Source organism: Schistocerca serialis, chromosome 9 (assembly GCF_023864345.2).
Source record: "Schistocerca serialis cubense isolate TAMUIC-IGC-003099 chromosome 9, iqSchSeri2.2, whole genome shotgun sequence".
NCBI lineage: Eukaryota > Metazoa > Arthropoda > Insecta > Orthoptera > Acrididae > Schistocerca > Schistocerca serialis.
The window spans coordinates 228,780,706-228,795,601 of record NC_064646.1 but is presented as its reverse complement, the minus strand read 5'-3'; the positions used below and the strand labels follow the sequence as shown (position 1 = coordinate 228,795,601).

Genomic DNA, 14,896 nt, shown 5'->3' with positions numbered 1-14,896 from the left:
TCGCACCTCCTGGGTTCCTGATTCCATCGCAGCCTCAGTCAATTTTTGGTAAGATATTCTGCCTATGTTCCATACATAAGGTATTTTAGTTAAGAAATTCACTATAATTTTATTTCTTGGCACTATTATGCTGTACAGAGAAAGAGCTTCACAAATTGAGCAAGTCAGTATCGCGATGGTCCATACCTTGTCAAACGGTAAGGTGGCTTGTGGAGCATACGAGGTGTGCTCACGCAAGTCAGTATCGCGATGGTCCATACCTTGTCAACTGCCACACACGGTAAGGTGGCTTGTGGAGCATACGAGGTGTGCTCAGAAAGCACGTTCCGTTTGATAAGAAACACATAAAATAGCACAGATACAGAAAAACTGTTTGAGGGAAAAGATTATAAAAACTTGACCTTACTTTCTACAAATCTCCCACCAATTTGTAGGCACTAGTCATAGCGTTCCACAATGTTTTGTAGGACTTCGTCATAAAACGTTGCCGCCAGCACTGTAAACAACGATTGACTTTAGTCTTTACTGGTAACGCAGTGTGCCTCCATCCCATCAATAACGGTCAGTACCGTGCCCACAGAACCATCACCATCTCTGCTGTAATGTGCCAAAAAGCCAAGTGCACTTCCCATACGCTAATTTTTGTGTTGCTGTGTGATAGATTTAGGCAGCCAAAGAAAACATAATTCCTGAAATTTTTTTCATAATAATTTTGTAAAGAAGTGGTTTTGAAATTTGTGGGAAGTTCTTAGAAAGATCTGTGGCTATAAACTTAAGGTTTTATTTTACGTGGCCCAATTCTTCGTTAATTAAACATTGACTCCCACTTGGTTCGTCGTAGTTAACTTGGTCACGTCCTTCACTGGACTGTCGGACCATCTTCTTACCGTTGAATCACTCATTGTGTTATCTCTGTAGACCTTGCAAATCTGTTTATGAATGTCGACACATTCAGAAAACGAATTACTGATATAACCTCAGGTGTTACAAGTATTTTGCAGCATTAACAACAACACGCAGAGAACTCAAAATAGTGCCATTTCCTTCTCTGTGATTCGAACCAATTACAGAGCAAGCTCCGAATAGCGATTCTAGTGCAGCCGCGGAATGAAATACAAACGGAACTTACTTTCCGGACATACCTCGCACATTCAAATGTAGGTGTAGATAGTAAGATATTCAGGAATATAATATTGTTGTATGTTCCCAAAGTTTAAAAAACATAACTAAATTAAGAGATATACCATATCTGTCTTGCTATATATGAGGTTTGGTAGTGAAACTTACATCGACGTTAACATTTATCAATTAATACAGTCATTGTTTGGCATTAAACACTTGAGCTGTGGCATAAAAGGATGATTTTTGTTATTTGACCGAAATAGAGAAGATCAGAAATATCGAACATTGGAAATAATTCGTATAGTTGCATGATTTCGTACTGCGTGAGGATGGAGTGTCATGAAAAATACACCAAAAATCTTGATAGGTATAAGGCAGGGGAGTGAGTGGAGGGTGCAAGATTGTGAATGGTGTATTGGAAGGTCACTTTCTTGCTCGACAAATGTGGCCTCCAGCAAAAACTAAATTAAAGAGTTGTACTGGGTATTTCACTATGTCGTATGCGACTTCGTACACAGTGATAAGGAGACTTGGGCTATAGAGTGGTGCTATCACTGTCATTGCAGAAAAACTGGACAGGAGCAGCAATGGTCAAGCGGACAGGTTAACACAGTAAACAGACGATTTACTTAACTTGTATTTCTCCTACAGTACAAAGACTCATTACAAAAAATGCAGCAGTAAATAGAGTCCAATTATTACAACAGCAACAACGATGAAAATCTCTGAGCTAAGCACGAACAGTGGTGTTGTAGCGAAGAGTTTCCTAGTGCACATGGGCAGTGTGTCTGCCGCAATCCGTACTATGTTGTGGCAGCAGAGGGTGTCCGTAGTAATGTGCCGTTGTAGGCATGGCTCAGTGGGCACGCACCACTGGTTCCTCCAGAGCTCGCGCGACCGCTATGAGCGTCTGATGGAAACATGCAATTCCCTTGGGGAAATTGTGAAGCCCACAGGGTGGTATCGAACGTGATACCGTACTCTAGGAGTTGTGTCCAGAGAACGGGGGAACGCGAAAATGTCGCGTGACGCTCATGCGCCGTTGCATCGGTGATGATAATGATGTTGGTTTGCTAAACGTCGGGGTCATCAGCGCCCGTACAAGCTCCCAGTCTTTCCATTTCCAGTCTTCCATGTCTCTAACGATAATGGTATGATGGTGAGGACACACAAACACCCAGTCCCTGGGCGTGATCCAGAGGCATCAACGCCAGCAGCTAGACCACGAGCTGTGGATGTAGCGTCGTTCGTTTTTGTTAACCAATTCGAAGTACTTGGCCGACTTGACAGACCACAAACGTCCTCTATAAAATTATTTCTCTTATCTCCCTTTACACCACTTTGTTGCCTCGTAAATATCGTCGTTTCTACTCTACGCATATGTGCACTTATTCCTCGTACATTGTAAACCACTCGGCTCGCACGGCTAGGGCCACAGCGCGTACGGCAGTTAGCAGAGAGCAGCAGCCACGGACTATCCAACTGTGTGTTACAGGCTTCGGGCGCGCCGGCCACGCTAAGAAGCACGGCGCAGCGCAGCGCTCGGCGCACCACGGAGCGGCCAGCCGCCAGAGCGGGACGTCCAGCAGCGAAGCCTGCGACAACATGTGCAAGAGCCTCGAGCAGGGTATGGGCTATGGACGGGTGAGCGCTTCCCTCATTTTAATCTGTATTTCATAGACAAATTTAATATTCCAAAATGTGTCATCATCTCATTCCTCCACAATCACTGTATCCACAGTCGTCCACCTTCACCAGTAAGTCTTCCTGTGTAATGAACAATTCCCGTGAATTTAAGTCTGCCGCAGACTTGCCACAGGGATCTGTCGCTCTTTACTCCAATGTACCCTGACCGAAAATTATCACAACACAAAGTTTCTGGGAAAGAGTTCCATGCCTGTTGCACTTTCTCGGTCAATGAAGGGATGGGTAATTATGCTTGTGTATGACGTCGGAACTGTCGTCTGATGATGTCCCATATATGCGAAATTCGAGATAGATCTGGTGGTCGAGCAAGACAAGGTAACGTGTCGACACACTGTAGGGCATGTTGCGTTACAACAGCTATATTTGGTCGAGCGTTATCCTGTTGGAAAACACCCCTTGAATTGATGCGTGAATGGCAGCGCAACAGTCCGAATCGCCAAACTGTCGTACAGTTTTGTAGGTAGCATCCGTGGGACAATAGCGAGAGTGCTCCTTCTGTCGTACGAAATGGTTCAAATGGCTCTGAGCACTATGGGACTTAACATCTGAGGTCATCAGTCCCCTAGAACTTAGAACTACTTAAACCTAACTAACCTAAGGACATCACACACAGCCATGCCCGAGGCAGGATTCGAACCTGCGAACGTAGCGCTCGCGCGGTTCCAGACTGAAGCGCCTAGAACCGCTCGGCCACACCGTCCGGCTTCATACGAAGTCACACCCTAAATGATAACTGAATTTGGAGGTCATGCGTGTCTAGAACGCAGACAGGTTGATTGCAGGCCTCCTTCTTGCGAACACACGGCCATCACTGCCGCCGAGGCAGAACCAATTTTCATCGGAAAACACAACAGACCTCCACTCTGACTTTCAGTAACCTCTCGCTTGACACCACTGAAGTCGAAAACGGCGGCGGTTTGTGGTTAGTCAGGATGTCTGTCTCAAAGTTGTCCTCGAAGTAACCGACTTGTAACAATTTGTTATGTTACTGTGGTGCCAACCGCTGCTCAAATTGCTGCTGCAGATGCAATGCGATGCAACAGAGCCATAGGTCGAATACGATGTTTTCTTTCTCAGTAGTGCCACGTGGCCGTCTGGAGCCAGTCTTCCAGCAACCGTACAGTCTCGTAACCACCGGTGGCAGTAATCATGTGCAGTGGTTGCGTTCCTGTCAAGTCTCACTGCAGTATCGCAGAAAGGACATCCGGCATCTCGTAGCCTTATTGCAACTCATTGAGTTGCTGATAATGGTGTCTTTCTCGTCTTGAAGGCATATTTTAGTAACATCAATTAGCAACATCCGGCCTCAAAGGTAACTAACTCTCACGACCGTTACTGCGTGTATTTAAAACAAATCTGATTTGCATCCTCATAAGGGTGCTACGTATTCTTTACAGACGAATGGAAAAACTAGTAGAAGCCGACCTCGGGGAACATCAGTTTGGATTCCGTAGAAATACTGGAACACGTGAGGCAATACTGACCTTACGGCTTATCTTAGGAGCTAGATTAAGGAAAGGCAAACCTACGTTTCTAGCATTTGTAGACTTAGAGAAAGCTTTTGACAATGTTGATTGGAATACTCTCTTTCAAATTCTAAAGGTGGCAGGGGTAAAATATAGGGAGCGAAAGGCTATTTACAATTTGTACAGAAACCAGATGGCAGTTTTAAGAGTCGAGGGACATGAAAGGGAAGCAGTGGTTGGGAAGGGAGTAAGACAGGGTTGTAGCCTCTCCCCGATGTTGTTCAATCTGTATATTGAGCAAGCAGTAAAGGAAACAAAAGAAAAATTCGGAGTAGGTATTAAAATTCATGGAGAAGAAATAAAAACTTTGAGGTTCACCGATGACATTGTAATTCTGTCAGAGACGGCAAAAGGACTTGGAAGAGCAGTTGAGCGGAATGGACAGTGTCTTGAAGGGAGGATATAAGATGAACATCAACAAAAGCAAAACGAGTATAATGGAATGTAGTCGAATTAAGTCGGGTGATGTTGAGAATATTAGATTAGGAAATCAGACACTTAAAATAGTAAAGGAGTTTTGCTATTTGGGGAGCAAAATAACTGATGATGGTCGAAGTAGAGAGGATATAAAATGTAGACTGGCAATGGCAAGGAAAGCGTTTGTGAAGAAGAGAAATTTGTTAACTTCGAGTATAGATTTAAGTGTCAGGAAGTCATTTCTGAAAGTATTTGTATGGAGTGTAGCCATGTATGGAAGTGAAACATGGACGGTAAATAGTTTGGACAAGAAGAGAATAGAAGCTTTCGAAATGTGGTGCTACAGAAGAATGCTGAAGATTAGATGGGTAGATCACATAACTAATGAGGAAGTATTGAATAGGTTTGGGGAGAAGAGAAGCTTGTGGCACAACTTGACCAGTAGAAGGGATCGGTTGGTAGGACATGTTCTGAGGCATCAAGGGATCACCAATTTAGTATTGGAGGGCAGCGTGGAGGGTAAAAATCGTAGGGGAAGACCAAGAGATGAATACACTAAACAGATACAGAAGGATGTAGGTTGCAGTAGGTACTGGGAGATGAAGAAGCTTGCACAGGATAGAGTAGCATGGAGAGCTGCATCAAACCAGTCTCAGGACTGAAGACCACAACAACAACAACAAGGGTGCTACAAGCACCATTCGTATGCAGCTAGCGTGGAATGTGAATAGATACCATCTTTTAGAAGTAGATACACGCATACCAACATACATCAATGTCGTACAACTTCTAGTTGGTGTTGTGATTTCTTTCCAGTGGCTGAATATTCAGGATGTACTATGTGTCTGACCACTTTAATAATTTTTTGATAGCGAAGCAAAGTAAAAAAGTGTGAAACGGATGTCGTTTAAGCTACCGTGGTGACATTAACCTGCATGAAGTCTGCATTACAGCTTTGATTTTTACGAAGTAATGTAAAGCAGTACGTCTTTTTGAATGGCACACTGCATCTTTTATTCAGTTATCCACGTCTTCTCCTCGCGACCTGTTCGAAAAGGGTATCGCAGTGTACTACTCACTTAAAAACGATTTTATTTAAAATGTAACACAGAACTGACTCTGGGTCCCCTCTGCTAGCACACGCTGCAAGTAGTTGCGGTAACGGATCTCGTTCTCTTTCTGAACTGAGAGTAGAAAATTGAAAGCCGAGAAATATTCGCAATCATGACACGGTCAACAGTCTTCAGTTGAAGTTTTGCGTCAGCACAGTGTACATCAACGAAGAGAAACCAGAAATGCCATTAAACCAAGGGAAATGTAATGGGTGTTGGACACGTTCGTCGTAGCTGGGAGCTTAAGGTTTCATTGTAGTATTCAAAATCTAAGAATGTAGTAGAATTTTCATCTAACCTTCAAGATTCATTACTGTGCCCTTATACATTTCTTTTCAGGAATTCAGTTGTCCAACCTTCTGCAATGGTTTCAGCGGGTCTTCTGGGCGATCTAATCCCTCAGCACGAAGCATTCATAAGCATGGTAAGAACAGAAACCTACTATAATTGTCTTTTTTATTGCTCACTCCTCATGCCGCAATAACTGGTCTTAGCTCTGCGAGCTAGTACTATAGTGCCGTAGAACAATTTCTTTCATTAATAAACACTGCAGCACAAATAATTTCACGGTTTATGCGACAAAATGCTATTAAATAAAAAAACGTTATTCATAGAATGTGACGATACTTAGGCAAAGCGCGTAACAGAACGTACGATACAAATACCAACAGTCAAAGGTCTGGAATTTATATTTGGGCACAGGGACGTAGGCGATGTGGTTGCAACTCGCAGTGTGATCACACAGAGCAGCAATATTGTAGGGGATGTGAGCGCAGCGTTCCATTTGCAGATCTGCTCTTGCGGGCAGGGAAGGAAAATGCACACATTCTGTGCGGTGCTGTTAGTTGGAAATTTATCCCCTAACTATAATGCAGTATATTTCATAATGCAATATGCACTTCCAAATAGGCAATGCAGTCACTCCTTTTACGCTGCGTTATAACTGCAGACAGTGTACAATACTGTCAATGACTGCACAGCTAATGTCTCTTTCTTTCTTTCTTGTTATAGTGAGGGGATCTGTTATTTTCTGCAGCAGTGAAAACTATCGAGCTGGCTCGCACAACATAGAAGTTTATACAAGAGGACAACAATGGCTTATAATTCTATTCAGAAGCGAAAGCTGTCCTACGGCGCAGATAGCAGACGGGGATTTTGCTACATTCCACATCACTTCCTCACTTTTCTTTGCCAATAGATATCCTTCGCAGTATGGCCAGTAGATGATGTCTCACAACTGTCCCTCCTAGTTAACTACCCCAAGTGTCTTCTTCGACGAGAAACTGAACAAACTGTACCTAGTTACGTTCAGTCAAACCAGTTGAACTGTCACACCAAAGGTCTTCAGTTCGTGGTTTTTGTGCTATACTACTGTGTAAACAACACAGTTTTCATATCAACTGCTTCAGACTTTTACATGTCATAGCTATTTCGTTCTCTTTCTTTATGTATGCTGACCTTCTTTCCTTGCATCTATATATTGCTGTGATGGATCTCTAAACATATAGGAAAAAATACTGTGTAATAGTGTAGAATTTAATAGACTGATGATAACGAGATGATGACCGAAGAGAAAATAATGCTGTGAAGCTACGTACCGCAGTGACTCTCGACGCCTCCTGTAAGTCGAGGTTCAGGTTAGATTCCTGACCTGGCAGCTCGTTTTAAACTGATAAGAGGTTCTCAGACAGTGCACATCCTATGCAGAATGAATTATTGGTTCAAATGTCTCTGAGCACTATGAGACTTAACATCTGAGGTCATCAGTCCCATAGAGCTTAGAACAACTTAAACCTAACTAACCTAAGGATATCACACACATCCATGCCCGAGGCAGGATTCGAACCTGCGACCGTAGCGGTCTCGCGGTTCCAGACTGTAGCGCCTATAACCGCAAAGCCACACAGGCCGGCTAATGAATTATTCAGTCAAAAGCTGCAAGGTGTGTAGAATGTACGATTTAGCAGCTTGAATTCAAAATTTGTTTTCTAGTTGCTATGTTCTTCTGTATTGACGACATCTTGAAGTTATAATACGTGCTGTTATTACATTAGTCTTGAAGACTTTAGTATTTGCAGTGTAGATGGTCACACAGCGACCGAAATCGATTAGCTCTATCAAATTATTTCGAACTTCTTACGATCGATGCTGCCACTTTTGTCCCTTAAAAAGAAATACTATGTACAAACTTGATACTAATGCGCCGACTGTGAGTACTGAATGACATAGACGTATGCGGTGTAACACAACTTACAGTACTGAGGAAAAAGATGATGAAAAATATTATAAAGCATAAGATCCTAAGATTGCAACATACTCGTGCTATTAAATGTTTTACTTGGAATCTTCGCATTTGAAAGTTTCTTCAGAGTCCACATCACTGCAAGTCGTCACCATGCTGGTACAATGTCAGGAGTATATACATTGATATTATATGCTAAAAAATTCCTCTTTTTATAGAAATGCCTATCTTATTATTTCCATTCTGCATTTAATATCGTCTTTGTTTCATCCATCATCAGTTATTTTACTGCCCAAATAGCGAAACTCGTACACTACTTCTTGTTTCTCGTTTCCTAATCTAATTCCCATAGCGTCCACTGACTTAACTCCATTACATCCCATTATTGTTGTTGATGATAATCTCATAATGTCTTTTCAAGACACATCTATTCTGTTCAGCTGCTCGTCTAAATCTTTTGCCGTCTCTGACAAAATGACAATGTCATTGGGAAGTCTGAAATTTTTTGTTTCTTCTCTAAACTTCAATTACTTCTCCAAATTTATCTTTGGTTTTTTTTCACTGCTTGCTCAGTCTACGAATAGAATAACGTCTTGGATAAGCTCCAATCTTCTTTGACTCCCTTCCCTGTTACGGCTTCCTTTCACGTGCTTCAACGGTTTCTGTGCAAATTATAAATAAACTTTCGCTCCATGTGCTTTACGCCTGCTACTTTCAAAATTTCAAAAAGTGTAGTCCACGCCACACAGTCAAAAGCTTTCTATAAATCTACAAACGATATCAATGTATGTTGCCTTTCTTCAACCTGCCCTCTAACATAAGTCGTAGGCTCATTTGGGTTCGTATACCTAAGTTTCTTCTGAACCCGAAATGATCATCCCCAACATCAGCCTCTACCAGCTTTCCATTCTTATGTGAATAATTCGTCTCATTACTTTGCCACCATGACTTAATATGTTTAGGTAGTATTCATACCATCAGATCCGGTCTACTTGCAGTTATTACGATCTTCGTGAAGTTGCAGACCATGTCGAATAATTCTATTACGCCCGGGTCCCCCAAGGATCTTAGTAATTGTGAGGGAATATGGTGATATAATTTTAAATTACAGTAATTTGCGGGTGCTGACAGTTCTATATAGGGATCCTCAAACAATGTCGAATTTTTTGTTGGAAGAGGTATGGTCCCCCAGTGAAAGAGTGCCATTGCCTACCGGGATTTTTTTTTTCTTCAACCACACCATGAGTCGACATGCGTGGGCAGGTCCTCAGTAAAGGAATTGGAAAGCATATGGCTTGTAAATTTCTAGAATTCTTGTCATTTTCGCAACTTAATTTTCATCCTAGTTTATTCTCAAGAAGTGTGCAGAGAAATTTGGAAACTGATATGGGTAAAAATATAGCAGCTTTAAGTATACGGTTCTTTGGAAGGAGAAGTGTTTGGGACTTCGACTCCCCTGCCCCACCCCCATTATATATGCGACTGCTCCAAGTATAGGCACCTTGAAGGATGTACACAGGGTGTCCCTCCTAAGAGCCGGCAGGCTAATTTTCTCTGGTGTTTCAGCAGTGTAGCTAAAGTCAAAAAACAAATACAGCTCATCACATATATCAGCGGCGCTAATGACCATAGAAGTTTTGCGCCCTAAAACCACAAACAAAAACATATATCAGTGTCGACGGAAAGCGTTGTTGTGTTTCCCGTTACAAACTGAACAATGTTTGCACCGGAATTTTACGAGTCCATTCGATAGAGCGGTCTAGTGCGATAATTGTGTTAACTGAGACATTATAACTCGAAAAATAACCAGCAGCGACAGAGCCCCCCTGGCCTACTCTAACTGCTACCGCCAAGCATTCAACTCTACTTATTCACTACTGGATTGTGGTTTATTCTTCGTGTGTTACTGTTCCTGTTAGTACATGTGGAGAAAAAGAAAATCGGACTATACTAATTTGAGAGCGCTCTATCGAATGGACACCTAAAATTCCGATTTAAAGATAATGTTGTTAGTAATGGGAAACAAACAGACGCTTTCTGTTGGTACTGTGTGTTGCATGAGAGACTTGCCTGGTATTAATTGTTTGGGCTGACTCCAGCTGCACAGTGTGAAAGTATATTCTCTGATATAGACCAAAAAAACTTTAGCAGTGTTCTTTATGCACACAGCGTAAAGAATGGGGTGATGTACTGCAGAAGTTACACGTTGCCAGTACAGCCTCCTTTGAGTTGAAGTTTGTAATGACCAGTGTTTCTCCTTCTCTCCCACAGACACACACACACACACACACACACACACACACACACACACACACACTGCACGCATCACACACGCAGGCACGTGTATTACTACTGTTTCTCCGTGGACGTACGCAAAAGGTTGAGGGTTCAGCTGTACTTGGACTGGAGAATTTCTGCATCCACATCACACACGTCTACGACAGTGGTGAGAACCCCATTGCCTCTGGTCTGATTAACATGGGCTGTCACGTGTTACAGCCGGTAGCCGCTCGGCTCACGCCCTGAAGAAGCACCGCAGCGTACGTTCGGCGATGCCGCTCCCACTCGCTGCCCAACAATCCCGCCAGCAGCGACAAGAGAACGGCGCAACGGAATTCTGCAACGCCGTGTGCCCTACGCTTGCGGTAAGCAACCTTGCTTGATTGACAACCACTGCCCATCGATCCGTGCGCATTGTGATACTAGTGCAACACACGAGAGCTGTAATCACTTATATCCCTTATATAACAGAGTACGCAAATACATTAGTTTATTACATACAGTACATAGGACTTACACAAAACCAAAAAAAGAGCAACAATATAGTTAGAAAGAAACTCCCACCAAAAGTACTGCTCATTATTCTGATTGTTTTGTGCTAGATTAATTCACATTGAATTTCAGCATGAAAACTTATCCAAGACGAACAAAAAATATCTCACAGAAACTTCAATTACAACATGGTTATTAGAACTGAAGCAGCACTACTCACACATACATCAAAAAAGTTTTGCATTACCCCAGTTCCCAGAACTGCTGAAGATAGACGTTGACTGTCGATATTGTATCACAGACACAGTCTCTTTGACTGTTCATAGAGTCACTAAACCGGCCCAAAGATGTAAACAACCACGCATGAGCAACGCCTATTAGATGGAGGGGGTCCGACGGCCGACCAGTTCCAGTCATTCCACCACGAAGGAGGTACACGGCTCGTGTTGTCTGTAGTTTAACCATGCCTAGACGGTCAATACCGCGGTTCGATCATGTCCGCATTGTTACTTTGTGCCAGGAAGAGCTCTCAACAAGCGAAATGTCCAGGCGTTTCTGAGTGAGCCAAAGCGATGTTGGTCTGACATGGAGGAGATACAGAAAGATAGGAACTGTCGATGACATGCCTCGCTCAAGCCGCCCAAAGGCTACTACTGCAGCGGATGACCGCTACCTCGGATTATGGCTCGGAGGAACCCTGACAGCAACGCCACCGTGTTGAATAATGCTTTTCGTGCAGCCACAGGACGTCGTGTTACGACTAAAACTGTGCGCTATAGGCTGAATGATGTGCAACTTCACTCCCGACGTCAGTGGCAGGGTCCATCTTTGCAAACGCGACACCATGCAGCGCGGTGCAGGTGGGCCCAACAACATGCCGAATGGACCACTCAGGATTGGCTTCACGTTCTCTCCACCGATGAGTGTCGCATATGCCTTCAACTAGACAATCGTCGGAGACGTGTTTGGAGGCAACCCGGTCAGGCTGAATGCCTTAGACACGCTGTCCAGCGAGTGCTGCAGGGTGGAGATTCCCTGCTGTTTTGTGGTGGCATAATATGGGGCCGACGTACGCCGCTGGTGGTGACGGAAGGCGCCGTAACGGTTGTACGATACGTGAATGCCATCCTCCGACCGATAATGCAACCAGCTCGGCAGCATATTGACGAGGCATCCGTCTTCATGGACAATTCGCGCCCTCGCCGTGCACATCTAGTGAATGACTTCCTTCAGGATAACGAAATCGTTCGATTAGAGCGGCCAGCATGTTCTCCAGCCATAAGCCCTATCGAACATGCCTGAACAGACTGAAAAGGACACTTTATGGACGACGTGATCCACTAAGCACTCTGAGGTATCTACGCCGAATTGTCATTGAGGAGTGGGGCAATCTGGACCAACAGTGCCTGGATGAAATTGTGGATAGTATGCCACGACGAATACAGGCATCCATCAGTGCAAGAGACGTGCTACTGGGTATTAGAGGTACCGGTGTGTACAGCAGTCTGCACCATCACCTCTGAAGGTCTCGCTGTATGGTGGTACAACATGCCATGTATGGTTTTCATAAACAATAAAAAGGGCGGAAATGATGTTTATGTTGATCTCTATTCCAATTTTCTGTACAGGTTCCGGAACTCTCGGAACCAAAGCGATGCAAAACTTTTCTTGATTTGTGTATTTCAATAGTTATTGACAAAATATTGGTCGTTGCCCTCGTTGAAGATCCCTCTTAGCGAAAGAAAACGTCAATAACAAAACTGACGAAACAATTATGCTACAATTACGTTGTGATAGCTCTATAGCGCTACATCATTGCTGCTTTCAGGAAAGAATTGAGCGTTAAGTAATAGGGTGCCTTCCTTGGTCAGTATTACTGTTCATTTACAGTTATAACGGACCACTTCTGCTCCATTACTTATGCTGCTTTGTAGATTTTAGTGTAGTATGATGTGAACTGTGCAGTGCTACGAATGTTGATTGTCTGTTATTTCTGCAGGAGATTTTTTTTTCGGGCTTTCTAATACCAGGCGGATCAGCAGGTGGATCAGGAGGAACAAGTAGCTCAGGTGGTTCCTATGGGTCTGGCGGCTCAGCTGACAGTTCAGGTGGGTCAAGTGCAACCACTGGTGGAGCAGATGACTCTACTGGCTCTGCAAATGGCCAAAGTGGCTCTACTGACGGATCCACGGAATCTTCAGGTTCTGGTGTGACTACTGGTGGTTCAAGCGGATCTGCAGGCGGCTCTGGTGGATCAGAAGACTCTACTGGCAGTTCTACTGGGTCCACTGATGGTTCTAGTGCATCTAATGATGGAACCTCCGGATCTTCAACTTCTGGTGAGACTACAGAAGGTTCAGGCGGATCGACAGGCGCCTCTGGTGGATCAGGAGGCTCTACTGGCAGTTCTGCTGGGTATACAGATGGCTCTGATGCATCTAATGATGGGACGACCGGATCTTCAAATTCTGGCTCAACTACAGAGGGTTCAAGCGGATCTACAGGTAGCTCTGGTGGATCAGACGACTCTAGTGGTAGTACACATGGTTCAGGTGGGTCTACAGGCAGCCCTGGTGGATCAGATAACTCTACTGGCGGTTCTTCTGGGTCGACTGATGGCTCTGGTGCATCTAATGATGAAACGACCGGATCTTCAAGTTCTGGCTCGACTACAGAGGGTTCAAGTGGATCTACAGGTAGCTCTGGTGGATCAGACGACTCTAGTGGTAGTACACATGGTTCAGGTGGGTCTACAGGCAGCTCTGGTGGATCAGACGACTCTACTGGCGGTTCTTCTGAGTCGACACATGGCTCTGGTGCATCTAATGATGGAACGACCGGATCTTCAAGTTCTGGCTCGACTACAGAAGGTTCAAGTGGATCTACAGGTAGCACTGGTGGATCAGACGACTCTAGTGGTAGCACACAAGGTTCAGGTGGGTCTACAGGCAGCTCTGGTGGATTAGACGGCTCTACTGGCGGTTCTACTGGGACAACAGCGGGATCTACTGGTTCCATTGGTGGCGCCACTGAATCATCAAGTTCTGGTGGGAGTACAGATGGTTCAAGCGGATCTACAGGCAGCTCCAGCGGATCACATGACTCTACTGGCAGCTCTAGTGGGTCTACAGATGCCTCTAGTTCATCTGATGATGGATCCAGCGGTTCTTCTAGTTCTGGTTTCACTACAGAGGGTTCAAGTGGCAGTTCTCATGGGTCACATGACTCCACTACTAGTTCTAATGAATCTAGTGATGACATCACAGGATCATCAGGTTCTGATTCAACTACAGATGGTTCAGGTGGAACAACTGGTAGCTCTGATGGATTAGGTGTCTCCAGCAGTGGGCAAGGTGGATCTGATGATGGATCAGTCACTTCCGGCGGTGGAGAGAATTATCCTGATATCGACATCTGCCTCTTCGAGCCGAGGAAAAGTGCAGGTGAGCGCAAAGCAGCATCGAAGTCAAGTTCGTCAGTAAAATCTACAGCAACAAAACATGGAGGAAAGGAAAGGAAGAGAATAAATGCGGCTGCCAGGTCTGGTCACAAACATGGATCGAAAACCTCAGCTTCCAGAGCACATCGAAGACAACATACAGCACATGGTCACTAACTTTTCAGTTCAGTTATTCCATGTTTACCCAGTTACTGTAGCACATTCTTATTTCTATTCTCATTCCTGTTGTCACTACAATCACAAAAAAAATACATATTAGCTTGTTCACAAGCTATGTTGGATAAAAATAAATATTATTTTTCAACATTTAGTGGCTGATTGAATGCATAATTTCTGACCGAATTTCGTCCCTCACTAAGAACCCTAACGTTGTCTCATAACATTAATTCTTATGCTATACGGTACATTTCATTATATCTCACGTGGAATATTTTTTAACAAAGGAAATCAAGGTGGTAAAACATCTGATATCCTACTAATCCGGTTTAAGAACTCCCTAATAACATAATGCTGGTTAAAGTAGAGTCTCCTTATTGGA

General features: G+C 43.9%; 1 protein-coding gene across 1 annotated transcript in view; it reads left to right on the top strand.

The window, feature by feature from the left end:
* LOC126418655 (uncharacterized transmembrane protein DDB_G0289901-like) overlaps positions 1-14,631 on the top strand; it is a 69,464-nt gene extending 54,833 nt beyond the window's left edge. The window contains exon 8 of the mRNA XM_050085533.1: positions 13,403-14,631. Coding sequence (XP_049941490.1) covers positions 13,403-14,514 — 1,112 coding nt within the window. The 3' untranslated portion in view covers positions 14,515-14,631. The remainder of the gene's footprint in view (positions 1-13,402) is intronic.
* Positions 14,632-14,896: the final 265 nt, after the last annotated feature.